General features: G+C 34.5%; 1 protein-coding gene across 1 annotated transcript in view; it reads right to left on the bottom strand.

Moving 5' to 3' along the window:
* Dhx15 (DEAH-box helicase 15) overlaps positions 1-14,738 on the bottom strand; it is a 47,100-nt gene that overhangs the window by 10,975 nt on the left and 21,387 nt on the right. The window contains exons 4-8 of the mRNA XM_027939115.2: positions 12,727-12,886; positions 11,187-11,405; positions 5,884-6,051; positions 1,202-1,288; positions 179-328 (exon numbers count right to left, since the gene is read on the bottom strand). Of these exons, the coding sequence (XP_027794916.1) occupies positions 179-328; positions 1,202-1,288; positions 5,884-6,051; positions 11,187-11,405; positions 12,727-12,886 (784 nt within the window). The remainder of the gene's footprint in view (positions 1-178; positions 329-1,201; positions 1,289-5,883; positions 6,052-11,186; positions 11,406-12,726; positions 12,887-14,738) is intronic.

Here is a 14,738-nt window from a genome sequence, read left to right on the forward strand (position 1 = left end):
TAGTACTGTCCACCTTAACTCAAAACTGGGGGGTAGGTGTACTGGTAGATTACACCACAAATCTCAATCAAAACTAAGCAGCTTATAAAAGGTAAGGTACATTAAACAAGGCAACTTTTTTCTGGTAACACAATTCAACCTTCCAAATACACAGTAAGAACAGGGCAATATGTCTTACCTGCATTTCTGTTTTATAAGCTTTTTCTGTGTAAAGCCTGAAGCATTTCCCAGGTCTGGTACGTCCAGCTCGACCAGCTCTTTGTTGAGCTGAAGCCTTACTAATAGCTGTCACCAAAAGAGATTCAACTCTGATTCGAGGATTGTATACCTATTAGAATGAACATAACAAAAGAACAATTCTCAGCTAAACATAAAACTGGAACCATTAGAAATAGCCAAAGACAATAGCTGATGCCAAAATAATATTAATGACCAGTGTAAATCGGCTATCCCCAAAAGGAACTTGCTATCTCGTGGCCTTTCTTTCTAGCATTCTATTAGTACAAAAGAGTTAAGCTAACAAGAAAAGATCCAATAACAGAGTTAGCTTACAAAACCTTCACTCCTCCTAATTTAACTTCCCTTCCACCATGCTGGACAGTGGAGAATTTTTCCTAAAAAGAAACCTGCAGTTTCAACACCCAATGTTAAAAGTGGACATCACAAAAATTATTTTTAACTTGGTCCATATTGTTAAATATATGCTTTTAATGTTTTCCATTGATAACATACCTACAAACGTAATCAACTTAGTCAAAAAATATGTTGTCTGGGGAAAAAAGAGGTATTCGCATACCAGCATTGTCCAGCAAAAGTGTTCAGTGTCCATCACTGTTATCTATATTCAAACAGTGTGTTCAGCACATGGCAGGAACTCTAATGTTGGATGCGTGAGTCATCTGCAGGGATTGCACTTTATTATCAACCCCACTCTCCTTAAGTAAGCAAACGAACCAAAATACCCAGTAAACAGACACCCCAAAACCTTAAAGAGGTCGGGGCTACAATTAAACCAAAAAAGTGCTACCTTAACTTCTAAAGCCAGCTAAATGCAAAAGGATCATACAGCAGAAAGAAAACTTAAAATGAAACAAAATAAAAAAGTAATTCTAAAAAGCAATTTTTAGTCATTAGATGAATGGGTGGTAAAAACTGTCACACCAATTTATAAAGTATCCAACTAAAGCACTAAAATACATACCTTCTGTTTTGCAAATCCAGGATCAATCACAAATACCACACCATCTATTGTCAATGATGTCTCTGCAATGTTAGTTGACACAACTACCTATTAAAAAATACAGTATACAAATTTTTATTACACATCAATAAAGTTAACATGACATTTAAGATTAACCACTACCATGACTTCTGAACCAGTAAATAAATGGAAGTAAAGATTTATCTTCAGTAGTTAATGCTTTATAAGACAAACTAAAATTTAAAAATATAAATTTTAATTTAGCTCACAATAGTAATTCCCCTTTCCAACAAAGCTATTCCTTCAGATTATCACTCAACTACACTACATTTGGATTATTCAAACAGAAGTACAACATCCAAAAAAAATACAGATAAGGTCATTATGTAAATGCCTTATTGCTACAATCCACTTTAATTAATGACCAGCTTCATAAAACATGCATTTCTTTGAATTTTTTTAAACATTTATTTTTTATTTACAGTTGGACACAACATCTTTATTTTATTTGTTTTTAATGTAGTGCTAAGGATCAAACTCAGGCCCTCGCATGTACTAGGTGAGCGCTCTACCACTGAGCCACAACCTCAGCCCCATTTCTTTGAATGTTTACAGACAATATTTATTTTTATTTTACAAATGAAATATTCATTTCATTTTTTTAAAAAATCAACATTTTAAACAAAACAGCACAAGAAAAAGCTACATTCCAGTAAAAACTGACAGATCGGGCCGGGGCTATAGCCCACTGGTAGAGCGCTTGCCTAGCATGCATGAGGCACTGGGTTCAATCCTCAGCAACACATAAAAATAAACAAATAAAATAAAGGCATTCTGTTCATCTACAACTACAAAAAAATTAATTAAAAAAAAAAGAACTGGCAGATCATCAGAAATGTAGATGTTTTGGAAAGTGTACAGTCTCAAAGTGGTGACATATAATGTGTTACACTGCATATAAAGCAACTGTTGGGAACCACACAGTTGTTACATGGAATAATGTTTAAATCATTTTCATACTAATATGATAGCTTATTTTTGCATGAGACCCTTTGCAATTTAGGAAATTGGAGACAGTCCAAGGAACAAAGATATAATTTTCTTCCTTTTAAAACAATAGGAAATGTTACTCTCTGTTAGTATTTTTACCAGAACATCTGATTTTCAGGAACAGATTACTGGCATTCAGCTAGAGACACATGTATATGTAAGCAGTTGACACAGAAGATGAATCAGATAGAGTCTGCTCTTCCAGCTTTCAGTTTCTAAGAGAAGATTAGACATGGATAGAAAGTGTAAATGACACTGGAAGATGTGCTGTGAGATTATAAAGGGGTTATTTCCACAATGAAGACAAAGAAGGTTTTACCAAGAAAATGGCATTTAGGACAGTATTTGAAGGTAAGGTGAAAGCTACTCACAAAAGAAGAAAAGGCACAAGCCATAAAAGGGTCTACTCAGAAAAGAATATGTGCCTAAGAATGTCCCATGGGAATATCTAAGAAATGAAAGCACTTCTACTTATCCCTATTCTTTTATTTCTTTAAATTTTTAATTTTGCAAATCAAATGGTTTTAAAAATTCACAGGATTTCGTTACACTATTACTTGGAATTTAATACTAAGAGTTTCATTTTTTGATTTCATACTTGCAGTGGGAGATTTTTTTTAAATACTGGCAAGAAACTTTGACATTTATCAACAGGTATTTCATATTATTTACATGTCAAAAAGGCTTCCTTTTTCATTAATTAAAAGGAATGGCAAAAGGCAAAGGTTTCTTAACTAAAGATGATCCTGTGGTTATTACTGAAAGGCATTCTTAAAGATAGTTACAGCATATAATCAGAAGTGAAACAAACTTTGAAGGTAAATAAGGTTGACAGGTAGACTCCAGAATAATCCCCAACATTCTGGAAAGTCAGGGTTGTGGATTTTTTTTTTTTTTTTTGGTCTGTCTGAATCTCAGTGAATCAGTTAATCAAGTCCTAAACAGATTACAGGAGGCACAATCCAATTAGGAACTGGTCAGAAAAAAGTGATCCTGAATGTCAAGATCTAGCAGAAATCTACTAATTGTCATAATAACTGTTATCTTTGCAATAAGTGCTCAAAGAGTCTTCAAAGTACTGTGAAATCTCACTAACTATATTAGGTAAACAACTCCAAAAAGACTAAATACCACGGTAAAGGTTTGGCATCACTGCAAAAATACGCAGAGGACCCCTCCCCAACTGTCTTCTAATGGGACCCACTTTGATTTAGTTCAGTAATTACACTTTAACACAGTACAACTCAGAGCACTTGTGTTGCTCTACTTAAATACTGTTTGAACACAATAATGCATTTAGGTTAAGCTAGTTTGGATTTTTATTCTCTAGGGAACTCTGTGGAGTCGCCCAATTTAAAGACATTAATTTATCTGCTATCTTCAGATTGTGGATCATTAAGTCTCCCTTTAAGACTATAGAACCATCTTCACATGGGCCATTTCCCTTTTTTATTGAGCAATCTACATTCTGAGCCATATTATTCAGCAAGCTATAGGAAAGTTACAGAAAATCAGCTATGTGTATAGATAAAATTAATGAAAACTAAGTATTTTAATCAAAGACTCATTGCTGGATTTAAATAACACCAATTCTATAGAACAATAATTATAAGTCTTGGGATGCCCAGAAGAAGAGATTTACCAATAAGTATAATTTTAAAATAGTCTCCTATAGTTTTTAGTTTACTGAAATACTTGAACAAACTTTAAAAAGCATCAACAGGTAAAAAACACCCTCATACAAATACATTACCATATTCTCAACCTTTCTCAATAGTTAAAAATTGCAACCTACTACACTATTAGTCCAATGTTAGAAGCTAGTTAAGTGCTCAAATGCCCCCAAAACTTAACTTTCACATAGCCCATATTTAAAAATTCAGTACAAAAAAAATTGTTGTTGGTTCTACACAATCAGGTTATAGAATTTATTCTGCATAAACAGAATGAGGAATAAAGAATAACAATGCCTTATAAAAGGTACATAAATAGGGGCTCAGTTGGTAGAATGCTTGCTTCCCATACACAGTCTTGGCTTCGATCCACAGCACCACAAAACAAACAACAACAAAAAAAAACCATAAAATAAAGCTATAATTACAAATATTTCGATGTTATTTTAAAAACTCTATTAAATATTCAATTTGTTCAAAAACTTGCAATAGTCTCATAACCTATTCTATGCTAGCTGTTATCTTATGTTTGTTAGGAAAAAAGTAAACCATTTTACAAAATAGTTATATTTTGTTTTCTCAGTAAAAAGCAAGAGCGTAAACCTCTAAATGTTCCTATATAATTTTAAATTAATTATGAACATCATGGTGATAGTAAACACTTCTAGTAACTGGCACAGTAACATTAACAACAGCAGAACCAAGCCTTAGCCCTTACTCCTCTACTCGCTTAAGGTGACTATTATAAAAGCTGCAGCGTTTTAAACAGAAATAAGAAAACAACCGAATAGCAGTTCCTCCTGGTCTACCTCCTACCTCTTCCCACAATCCTCTAGCACCTTTGCAGCTCTAAATAGGACTGTCAAGTCCTAAGCCTACTGTTCACCTCTTCATCTTGCCTGCTGGTCAGTGCCTAAACAGAGCATGGGGCATGTTTCAATTATCTCAGGGATGCAGTTACCCCCATCTCAGCCGGGCAGCCATCTTGCCCAGTACTGAAAAATTGTGGATTTGATGTTTAGATGCTCCTCCATGAGCTAGCCCTGCATGAAAATCTTTCACTTGTGCTTTAACAAGCTGGGGCTCAGAGTGTCTTTCCCATCAGAATGATGTTCTTCCTTACTCTCATTCCCCCTGGAATCACCTACGACAAGACTGTTCTCAAACCATTTGATATAGTTTAATCTTCTTTGCAAATTTATCAGATCCTCCAAACCTCAAAAACTAAATAAAAACAGCTGCTGTTTCAAACTGGCACTCAGCTCTTCAATTTCCCAACAAAGTATATGAGAGACAATGTTGGAATAACTTTGTTCCCTTCCCTGTGCCAAGCACACATTCCTCCCAACAGGATCCAGACATAGTTCCTGCCTTCAAGGAACCCATGTATTTATGCAGTGTGATTTGTGTTAGTGCTATGAAGAGTTCTGTGCAGTGTCAACACTCCACACCTATATCTGAAAATTTGATTAAATCAGAAAAATAAGTTAGAAGCCAAAACACCACAGAATGAAGTGCTTAGTTTTACCAATCATTCACTGAATGGAATAAAGTACTTGGCCACCTTCCCCTTAGCTTAACCAATCTATCATTTGTTAAGGAGGAACTCCCTACGTGGGGAGAAAGAAGTATATTTTCTTCTGCTATGGTCAAAAGATATATATGGGGCTGGCACTGTGGATCAGTGGTAGAGCGCTCCCCTAGCATGTGTGAGGCACTGAGTTCGATCCTCAGCAACACATAAAAATAAAATAATATTTTGCCCACCTATTACAAAAAAAAATAAATATTAAAAAAAGAAGATATATACACTCCACCCAAAAAAATTTTATTCTATTTATTTTTGAAATGAAGATTATTTTGTTGTTTCACCCAAATCACAATTACCCACAGCATAGCTTGATATCTCACAAGTCTTTTTATATTAATGAAATATTATAAAGAATGTTTCTTTGTTACCTTTCTTCCAATGGCTCCATTCTGTTTTTTTGGAGGTGGAGGTTCAAAAATGCGTTGCTGCTGCTGGGGTGGAAGTGTAGAGTACAGTGGAATGATTTTAATGTCACCAACTTCAGGACCCAAATCATCAACCTCGCGCTTTATTCTTTTACAGGCTTCATCAATTTCCTACAAAATAAGTTTTGAGTCTAAAAACAAAAATACTGAACATTTCTATGCAGTTTATTTTAAGTATATGATGTGCCAGATACCCTATTTTCAATGTATTGAAACTATTTTAGCAAATTTCAGTGGGATTTCCAAAACCACCTCAAAAATGTTGATTTCTCTATTCAACTGAATATATAGCTACCTTATTTGCATTCTACACCCCTTTTCTTGAAGAGTCAGATTTCCTAATTAATTCTGAACAAATTGTACTAAAATTGAAATTTCTCACCCAGGAATATTTAACTGCACTTGTGACCTTTTCAATTTTCACAATCTAAAAGAAATTGATGTGCTAGATATTTTAAATAAGCCAATTAGGCTTTAATGTCACGTATCACTAATGCAATTATATGCAAGATTTGCTTCATTGTGCCTAATGAGAACAAACACCTTTACAGTACCAACATAGATATTTAAGAACTAGGCTAACCCAAATATCTTAGGGCAGCTTCACAATTTCCCCTATCACCTAAATCTATTCCAATGCACTTGTATTCAAATCAAAATTTAAAGGGAGGAGACATAATGAATAATACTGAGAAGAAGGGAGGAGTGGCCACTTTAGGGATGGTTAAAGGGTTTAACATATGGAGGGTAGAGTATACAGGGGGATAAATGTTACCTAACCTTTATTGAAACAATAATTCAACTTGGAAGAAAGAACATTAAGGTTAGGGTTAGGGTTATTATAATACTATAAATTAGTACGTAGTCTAACCATTGAACAACCCAACCTGAGACTATCCTCATTAATTATCTGTTATTCATAAGACAGAATGATTCAAAGAGGGGGTAATTTCAGGTGATTTTACATCAAACTAGAATTATTTTCCTTAAAATGACTTTAAATCCAAGTACAACCCTGCATTAAAGAATACAAAGTTCTTGGATATATTAAGAAAAACATTGTTTTCACCTACCCCAAACATATAACTTTATATATCATTTAAGAAAACTGGTATCTGTCTCAAAAACTGTGACACCAGAAAAATCACTACAAAGAACCTGATATTAACAGTGTCCTCTAAGATCCCAAACTTCCAGGAGAAAATGAAAATATAATGCTATTCATCAAAAGAACATTAACAAAGGAAACAAGTATTTACAAAGAAAATTGCTTTCGAATGCTGAATCTAGATGAGAATGCCCCCTGCTGGTACGCACATACAAAATTAAGATCGCTAACAAATTTTTTAACATAAATACAAAAATCACACTTCCAATATTTAGAGTATCTGCAATTGTTAATTTTACAAAAAACACAACTGGAAAATAAATGGTCAAATGTCATCTAACATCCAGATTCCACATCTTAAAAAATTAACAGCCCAAATCATATATTTGCTTTAAGACACCAGTATTTTAGATAATTACAAATTGGAACTAATGTGTTCAGCCATGTATGGAGCTAAAACAAAATGTTGACATCAGGGATATAAATAATCCTCTGAAGTGAAGGAAAAAAATCCATATCACCTGTGTTTTTATATAAATAAGGTTCTAAACATTGTTTAAAATTCCACAATACATTTTTCCTCAAGTTTTAACCATTCTTAGTCAAAACTATCAGTTTAGAATGCCATTAAACTCTCCTACAATTATCAGAAAGACAGAAATGGCAGATTCCCTTCCCAATCAGTAGCCATCTGCTTGGTCGTGAAGAGTTTCTGACTTGACGAAAAAGACTTTCAGCTTTACAAGTATGTTAATTAAACTGGAACTTACTTACAAATTCATTAAATGCTGAAAAAGCATATTACTAAGAAAAATTATGTGCTGCTCAAGGAATGAAGGATCTGAGAATCTTCAGATCTTCAAGCATCCACTTATAAATATTTGGTGCAATTACAATCTCCTACCTGATCCAGTAGTATATAACTTGCCTGAGGACTTCTATCTTGATAACACTTATCATAGGTCCAGATTGATTATTTATTATTTTGCACTAGTGGAGATTGGGGGAGGAGGGGACAATCTTCCACTGAGTGACATCCCCTGTTAGAGTCTGTAAACAAGTCAGGATGGTGCCTGGCAAATGTTAGAGTCTGTAAACAAGTCTGGATGGCGCCTGGCATTTTGGCAGAGGGAGTGGTTTGTGAAGTAACGCCAGTGAGCCATTAAGTGTGGAGATTCCTTATTGGTTGACTGATATATCTAGTTTATGCTAATTAAGATAAGGTGTGTGGAATGTATAAATACCTCTGTTGTGTTGTCCTACAATAAATGGCTCCTACTCCTGCTGTATCAATCTACACAAGTTGTTCCTTACCCCCCCTCTCCCCCCCCCCCTCCGTTATTTTGCTGCAGGCAGACTGCAGCAATCCCTATACCTTTTTGTTTTTGAGAAAGATTTTCTAAGTTGCCAAGGATAGCCTCAGACTTGGCAAATCTCCTGCCTCAGCCTCCCAAGTCAATGGGATTTTTTAGGCATATGCCAACACGAACAGCTTAAGTCCAAATTGTATGCACTGAAATAATAAAAACATTCTAGATTTCCAATTTTCACCAATTTAAACTGGATGCGTGCTCTCTCCCACATTAGCTCAGATGAGTTCAGGAGCACCATTGTTTTTAAAAAGTGATTAAAATGGTAACGTCTTTAAAAAAAAACTTTCAAATTTCACAAGATTACTAGATTTCAAGGAAGCTCGCCAAATTTATGAAGGCAAGTACCAACTTCCCAGAATCTACCATTTAACCTACCAACTAAAAGTACCAAAGTTTCACCAAAAAGGGAGAAACAGTAATGTTTTATTTATCTTTATATCATATCTACTAAACAAAATCAATAAAATCCACCTTCTTCCCAAAAGTCTCCAAATTCAAGACTAGACATCTAAAGAGAACTTTACACAGCTATAGTTCACAACTACAGTATCACTTTATTTTGTGAAAGACATACTCCAGTACACATATGAAAACCACTGGGAATACTGCCTTTGTTTCCCCAGCTAGAGAAACCCTTTGAGGTCCTTACCATGAGGCTATCTGATACTTCTGATATGCTTGGTTATCTGCGCATAATGACTACTTTAGTCATTTAAGAAAATACACTATGCACTTTGAAAGAAGTGATTTAGAGACCAGACACAAGAGGACAAAATGAGTTACAACATACATGTCATTTATATGCCATCAAAAAAAAAAAAAAACATTTAGTACTCCAAAATGTAAGGAAATTTCCTAATCAAAATGCATAGAAAGGATGACCAGTACACCAAGAAGGTAACTCTGGGAAACTGAATTTGCAACACACCTATTTTCCAAAAGGACAATTATATTTCTCTACAGGGAATGACTCTGCAACCTCCTAGGGGATATTTTGTAATGTCTGCAGACATCTGGTTTTCACAACCAAGGGAAGAAATAGTATTGCATCTGATGTGTAAAGCATTGATATTGATGTTCTATAATACATATGGCATCCAAATCAAGAGACCGTGCTCTAAAGAAAGGAAATTAAGGCCAACAAATTATAAATCACAAATGATCAAGACAAACCAGAAGAAATCCAAAGATTAAAAAAAAAATCACTCAACATTAATAGCTCTTAACAATGACATCTGCTCAAGAATTATCTACCAAATATCCCTGTAGAATGTGAACATAAATGAGAATTCACATTTACTGCAGAGATGTTGTTGCTTAGCAGACCTTTGGTATCTGAGACAAATGGCAGCAATTTCTCTTAACAATGTTTAGGCTGTCATTATCGTATCATAGGCATCATACTATAAACTATTCCTGTGGAAAAGTGACCCTTAAACCAAAAGGACATAAAAATGGCCCCAGGAGTTTACAGAAGATGCAGATTCCTACATTTCATCCCCAAACTTTATCTGTTAGAGCAAGTTTGGAAAAGAGACAAGTATTTGCTTTGTTTTAAAAGAATTATCTTCCAGAAGCGGGCAATCTACCACACCTGAGGAAAAAAAAGTTCCAGAAGAGAAGCCAGATCTTTTGGGGTGCCAAAACACATTAAGTTTTTCATTCATCTAAGATCTCAGTTGTCAGGTTCTTTTATCAGAGATAACCTTTTAAAAATGCAAAAGCAATTCTTAACCAGTGGGCCATGCAAATACAAAAACAGGATGTGGGTCAGTTAAGTGTTAACTATTTAAACTTAGACACAATTAAAATTTAGTCTCTCCTCATACCAGCCACCTTGAATTGCTCAAAAGCCCTGTTTCTTGGTGGCGATCACAGTGAAAAGTGCAAATATACAATGTTTCCAGCAGTGCAAAAAGTTCTGTTGGACCTGCTCTAGACCCTGACACTAAGACCTGAAGGAAAGTCAGCACCACCAGCATGCTTCTTAGAGGCAGGCTCTCAGGATCCACTAAGACCCACTGAATCAGAATCTCCAAATTGTCTAAGTGATTTGCATGTACATTAAAGAGCACATACTAGAAAATTCTAGTGCATTCTAGAAAATTCACAAAACTCAACAAAAAACTTTAAGAAACCCTTTACAAAAACATTTTCTAAAATTGCTTTATCCAAATAGTTTTTCCTGAACTTCTTTAGCCACTTGAGAACGTCAGAACCCATGTCTAAAAACACCCTATTGGAAGAGTTTAGAACACAAGACAACTGAGATTTGTATCTCAAAATGAGGTAAATTCTAAAGAAGACATGCTATCCTCACAATTCTCAAAGAGTACATGGAAGATAAAACACAAAACAAGGTTTTTTGATGACTGATTGGCACTTAAGTCTACACACAAGCTAAATAACTGATGAAGACTGCCTGAAATCATAGGAGCTGTGATGCAAATTCATGTTCCAGTTTGCTGGCCTTTCCAAAGTGAAGATACAATTTGCTAAATCTTGGAATTCTAAAATCATTTAACACTCAGGATAATTAACCCTAACACAAAAGCATTAGTGGTTTAAAAAGTATTCCTAAGAGTAGAAAGAAAAACGGTTACAAATTTTATATATTAATTTTATATATAAAAACGGCTACAAATTTTATATATCAATATGAAGGAAAAAAAGGTCACAATAAGGAAACTATGGTAATATATGCCAAATTGTTTAAAGTTGCCATTTAATAGAAATGACAGGCCAAAGGCTAATAATAACGGTACCTCTTGACCAGTTAAAAAAAGTAGAAGATCTCCCTCCTCCTCTTCACACATATGTATCTGGATCACTGTTCGAATTGCTGCTTCAAGATAATCTCTCTCTGGTTCTGGAGTATAAAAGATCTCAACAGGATGCGTGCGGCCAGGAATAGTTAAGAGAGGACAGTTATCAAAGTAAATCTGGAATTTTCCCGCATCTAGAGTAGCACTCATAACTATAACCTGAAAGAAAACAGTAAATTACTTGAGTCACCTTTAAGCTCTTTCATGGCCTCAAAGAAAAAAATAGAAAAGTACTGATTTACTGTTCTGTATACAGTTATAAAGAAAACTGTAAAGATCTTTAATAAACCACTTTAAAAATGAAATACAGAAAGACTGAGGTACAGTAAAAGCTTTTTATTCAAAAATATTTAGAAATATCTAGTTAAGTAAATAAATTACAATTACCTTGAAACAATACCAAATGAAAGTTTGTGAAAGAACTAGTGGAGAACCACATTAATGTCATGATTATTGCTACATTTATTCAAACAAAACATGTTTCCACGTGAAAAAAAAAAAAAAAGAAAATGCAATATTAACTAGTGGACCAGGTGTAAATTTTCTCAGTTCTTCCAAATCATCTTTAATACACACATCTTTAAAAAAAAAAATCCTAAAATAAGCAAGGATCTTCTATACTTGTTGTACAAAGGCAGAGCAAAAAAAAAAGTCTTTTCAGGTACAGAACTTCATGATTATGCAGTCACACCCCCATACAAATCATATAAACTAATAAAATTTTACTGTAAGTCTCCCTCATACATCATTCCACTAGAATTCTTAATTTCGTATTTTAAATGAGATTTCTCCACTGAAACCCTGACAGCTCATCCATAATTTTTAATAGTGATAGTACTTATATGGTGCTTGTACAGCACACATACTAACAAGGAATGGTGAGATGATGAGTTTTAAGTTTCAAAGTATGGTACACGCACACAAGAAAGCAAAGGGGGGAACTTCCTAAACTTTGGGTCAAAAAATGTAAAAAAAAAAAAAAAAAATTATATATATATATACTATTCAGACAGTTTTAAGACCTTAACATAACAACACTGGCCAAGGTACAAGTGGTAAAGAAGGGGTTTAAAAAAATAAAAAAAAACAAGATTTCTGAGGAGCTGATTGTCCTGGATGTTCATGTTGGAAGATAGACATAAATCTGAGGGATAAAAACTGATCCTTTAAGGAGGTCTCTGCACTTAATGATGAATAGAGTGACTAGTATGATCAAAAAAACAAAACAAAATGTTAGAATACGAAGAATCAGATGGGTTAGAAATTAGAAAGATTTGGTTTTAAAGTACATTACTAAAAAGTAGGAGAAATATAAGTGAAGTCTAAAATGAAGCCACATCAAAGTAAAAACATAGGCAGTACTTGGACACTACTTTTAGAAGTTATTTTTTAAAAGAGCTGATTAATGATCAGGATATTTCCCACTTTAATACATGCATACACACAAAATGAACTAAATGGGTAAAGAAAAGTACTTCACCTTTAAGTCTGATCTCTGTCTTACAACTTCTTTTAAAACACCCATGAGAATATCTGTAGCCAGTGTTCTTTCATGAGCCTCATCAAGAATTATCACACCGTAACGTTCCAGGAGGGGATCGTTCATGGCTTCACGAAGTAACATCCCATCAGTCATATACCTATATTTACAAAAAACATGTTGGTCAAGGTTCATTTAGGTCATTTTAAAAGAAAACTTGAAAACAGAGAGATGAAACAAAGACATTTGGTAAATAAAAACTAAACTTCTTCAACCAGGTGCACTGATGCACACCTATAATCCCAGTGACTTGGGAGTCTGAGGCAGGAAGATCTCAAGTTCAAAGCCAGTCTCAGCAACTTAGCAAGAACTTGTCTCAAAAAAACGAAAAAGGTGTAGCTTGGTGATAAAGCGTCCCTAGATTCAACCCCCAGCATGGGTGGGGACAAGGGAGGACAGGACTTTCCCCCCAAAAATGTTATTCTTTCACGATTAATTACAAAATTAAGCTTCAAGAGAATGTCTTAAGAGCACACACCAAACAAGCTATACATCATAAAATCTTCTCAAATACTGCAATGTACTGAAAAACACAAAATATTCCTGATTATGGAAGGCAATGACCACACACGTTTCACACAAATGCCAAATTGGACACTTAGATATAAATGAATATCTTAAAAATAATCTTAGACGTAAATATTCATCCTGCAAAATAAAACCAATAAGCCATTTTCAGTTGCTTTAAGACATCACACCACTAAAATGTTACCACATGCAAATGCACATTTCAAAAAAGTAAAGCCCTAACAATTCTTAACAAAGCTCACAGGCTCAGGTTCTTGGTTGAAAGGGGCTCACAGAGAATACGTCTACCATTTTTTCCCACCTGAAAAAACACCTTAATGAAGCATAAAAAGAAATCATTCATAAAGGTTTTAGGACTGCGGGGCAGCAACAGCACTGTGGAAATGCTGGTACATAAATGGAATATAAAAGGCAAACAACATTAAGAATGATTAATGAACCAAAGAGAGGGAAACCAGGATTAGGAATGGCTCAAAAAAAGGCAGTTAATATGGAATCTAAGCATCATAGGAAAAGCACCATGTAAATTAAGTATCAGCCATTCATTCCCAGTCCATTCCACTCTGCTAACACTCATACAAAACAATTATATCCTCCGTTTGGCCCATGGACGAAACACAATACGCCTTTAAATGCTGAATTCACCATTAATTCAGTAAATAAAAGCCCATGATTTTATTTACAGATTTAAAAGCAGTAGAAATTATCTGAAATCATCATTTATGACTTCATCCTCTGGCTCTTTTTTCATGATTAGTCTAACCTAATCTTTCATGAGCCAACTTGATATTTTTAGCTAATGCCATCTGCTGGAGCAGTAAGTTCAGCAAACTGGCAGGCAGTGTACAAGAGAAGTGAATCCCTCTCTTTACTCCACTAAAACTTAACTCTAAATTTAACCAATTTTTGGGCAAACAAGTCCATTTCGTCCCAATTGAATATTTCCTATCTTCTACTTTGGTGGTGTTATTTTTTAAAAACCAACAACCTGGACTAGGTAACGTATTACCTACAAGATTATTTTATTAAGATTGTGAAAGAAAAAACACTGCCAATTAAAATATGACTCAATGCCTTAAAGTCAGTCCAACACAGTGCATGTGACTGCTACACTATGGCCTCTAGATCCTTTGGAATTTCTTTGATCTATTTGAGGACATTTGGCAGTTTGTGCCTTTGGATGTATTACTGACACAAGGCGGGCAATCCTCTTGCGCATTACCTCAATGGCAAAACATAATCCACTTGTGGGTAACTTCCTTAGTTTCAACAGAACTAATTTGTGGCTTTAAAGAATAAATGTTTGCATTCGAGCAAATACTATTTTGCCCAAATACTAGAAAATTTATATCCTATCACTGTTTCTCAACTTTCCAGATACTAAATAGCTAGCTATTCATTCAACAGAGACTCCTAGGGTAACA

Source organism: Marmota flaviventris, chromosome 7 (assembly GCF_047511675.1).
Source record: "Marmota flaviventris isolate mMarFla1 chromosome 7, mMarFla1.hap1, whole genome shotgun sequence".
Classification (NCBI taxonomy): Eukaryota; Metazoa; Chordata; class Mammalia; order Rodentia; family Sciuridae; genus Marmota; species Marmota flaviventris.